Source organism: Sitodiplosis mosellana, unplaced genomic scaffold, assembly GCF_009176505.1.
Source record: "Sitodiplosis mosellana isolate CC-2019 unplaced genomic scaffold, AAFC_SMos_1.0 Smas_scaffold_2024, whole genome shotgun sequence".
In the NCBI taxonomy this organism is placed as follows: Eukaryota; Metazoa; Arthropoda; class Insecta; order Diptera; family Cecidomyiidae; genus Sitodiplosis; species Sitodiplosis mosellana.
Genome location: NW_022597266.1, coordinates 1 through 1838, shown reverse-complemented (window position 1 = coordinate 1838; position 1838 = coordinate 1). Strand labels below are relative to the sequence as shown.

General features: G+C 36.9%; 1 protein-coding gene across 1 annotated transcript; it reads left to right on the top strand.

The window, feature by feature from the left end:
* Positions 1-259: 259 nt before the first annotated feature.
* LOC129571332 (lumican-like) lies at positions 260-1744 on the top strand (the record flags this gene model as incomplete). The annotated part of the gene is made up of 2 exons (XM_055451108.1): positions 260-265; positions 489-1744. Coding segments are annotated over exons 1-2 (1262 nt in total), but the record flags the coding sequence as incomplete, so codon positions are not given.
* Between the last annotated feature and the right edge of the window lie 94 nt (positions 1745-1838).

The following is a 1838-nucleotide window of genomic DNA, read 5'->3' as shown; positions in this document are numbered from 1 at the left end:
CATTCGACCGTTTGAAGCTGTTTAATGTGTCTTACAACCAATTAACGGAAGTGCACAAGGATCTATTTTTCAATACAAAACAATTAACGGAAATGGACTTTTCACACAATCAAATCAAAGAAATAGATTCGGTTTTGTTTAGTGGGCTTTTCGATTTAGAAGAGCTCGATCTAAGTGATAATAAAATTAGATGGATTCATGAGGACGCTTTTCCAAAGGATTCCAAATTCAAAACACTGAACCTTAAAAATAATCCAATATGGCGGTTAGATTGTGGCATTACATACTTACTGAATAGCATGACTTCAATAAAAGTGTCATTCGAAAATGTTATTGAGTTCGATTTATCTTGCACGAACCCTATGGAATGGACAATGAATGAAGAAGAAATAATTTTTAAAAATGCAAACAGCAAAAATGAGCTCCGATATCCCAAGACGAACTTCAAAAATTTACACGAACTCTCTATCCGCGGAAATCGATTGCAGACCGCGCTAGGCATAGTGAACATGTTGGGAGAATCGATTCGGTGCCTGGATTTAAGTGGAAACATGTTAGGAAAGATAAATGAGACAACGTTTCATAGTTTGAACAATTTGAAATGGTTATATCTAAGTGAAACCAATCTCTCATTCGCTGCTGAATCTAATCCCTTCGAGCATCTTAACAATCTGAAGACACTCCATATTTCCTACAACAATTTAACATCACTGAATATCAGTTTACTTTCAAAAACTTTGAGTAATTTGGAAGAGTTCCGAGCGGCTGGAAATCACATTGATAACGTTCTAGGAATCATACACAGTCTCGGATCAAATCTATGGGCATTGGACTTTTCTCAGAGTATCATCGGAACATTGAATCTCAGTACATTCGAACGTTTTGAGCATTTGTATTGGTTGAATTTGTCAGACACACATTTGGAACATTTCAATGTGAATCCACTCAGAGTGTCCCGTTTAGACATTTCACGAAACAATTTGAAGCGATTGAATGTGGACTTACTATCGCATACTTTGAGAAGTTTAGAATACTTTTACGCAGCCGATAATTATTTCGAAAATACGGCTGAAATCATACAACATTTGGAATCAAATCTATACGAACTGGATATTTCTGGAAATTATATGGGAAAATTGAACGAAACTACATTTGAACGAACTCAAAATGTTGAGCGGCTGTCGCTTAGACGCACCAATTTATCGATTTCTGATGTTAAACCTTTTGAAACTATGCAGTTTTGGTTGGACCTAGATATTTCGAAAAACAACTTGAAAAAATTAAATTTCTCTACTTCGATTGTTTTTCGGACCTTGGAAGAAATGAACTTGAGTGAAAACTATCTAACCCAACTGGACGGTCTCAATAAGCACTCTTTTCCAAAACTCACCAAACTGGATATTACAAATAATAACTTGAATTGCACCCATCTATTCATGTTCAGAAGAGAATGGGACAGACTAGAGATAATCGGAGATCCGTGCACTGAAATTGAAAACAATGAAACTCGAAGCCAAACTGACACAGAGAGCGAAAGAGACTATTTTATTCATGGATCATGGTACGAAAGAAACTATTTTATTTATGGATCATTGGCATTGGTAATTTGTTCGATTTCATGCGCTTTGGCTGTCTATTGTTTCCGAAAACATCGTAAAAGAGCTGGCTTGACCAATTTCGAAACTGGTGATGTCGATGGTCTTAACCCCCAATGCCCATTGGATGTACAGGCTGATCTGCTTCCGTACGATAGGAAATATGAATTTCCACACAACAAGCTTAAGCTTGGAGAACAACTTGGCGCCGGAGCTTTTGGAATTGTGTACGAAGCGATGGCA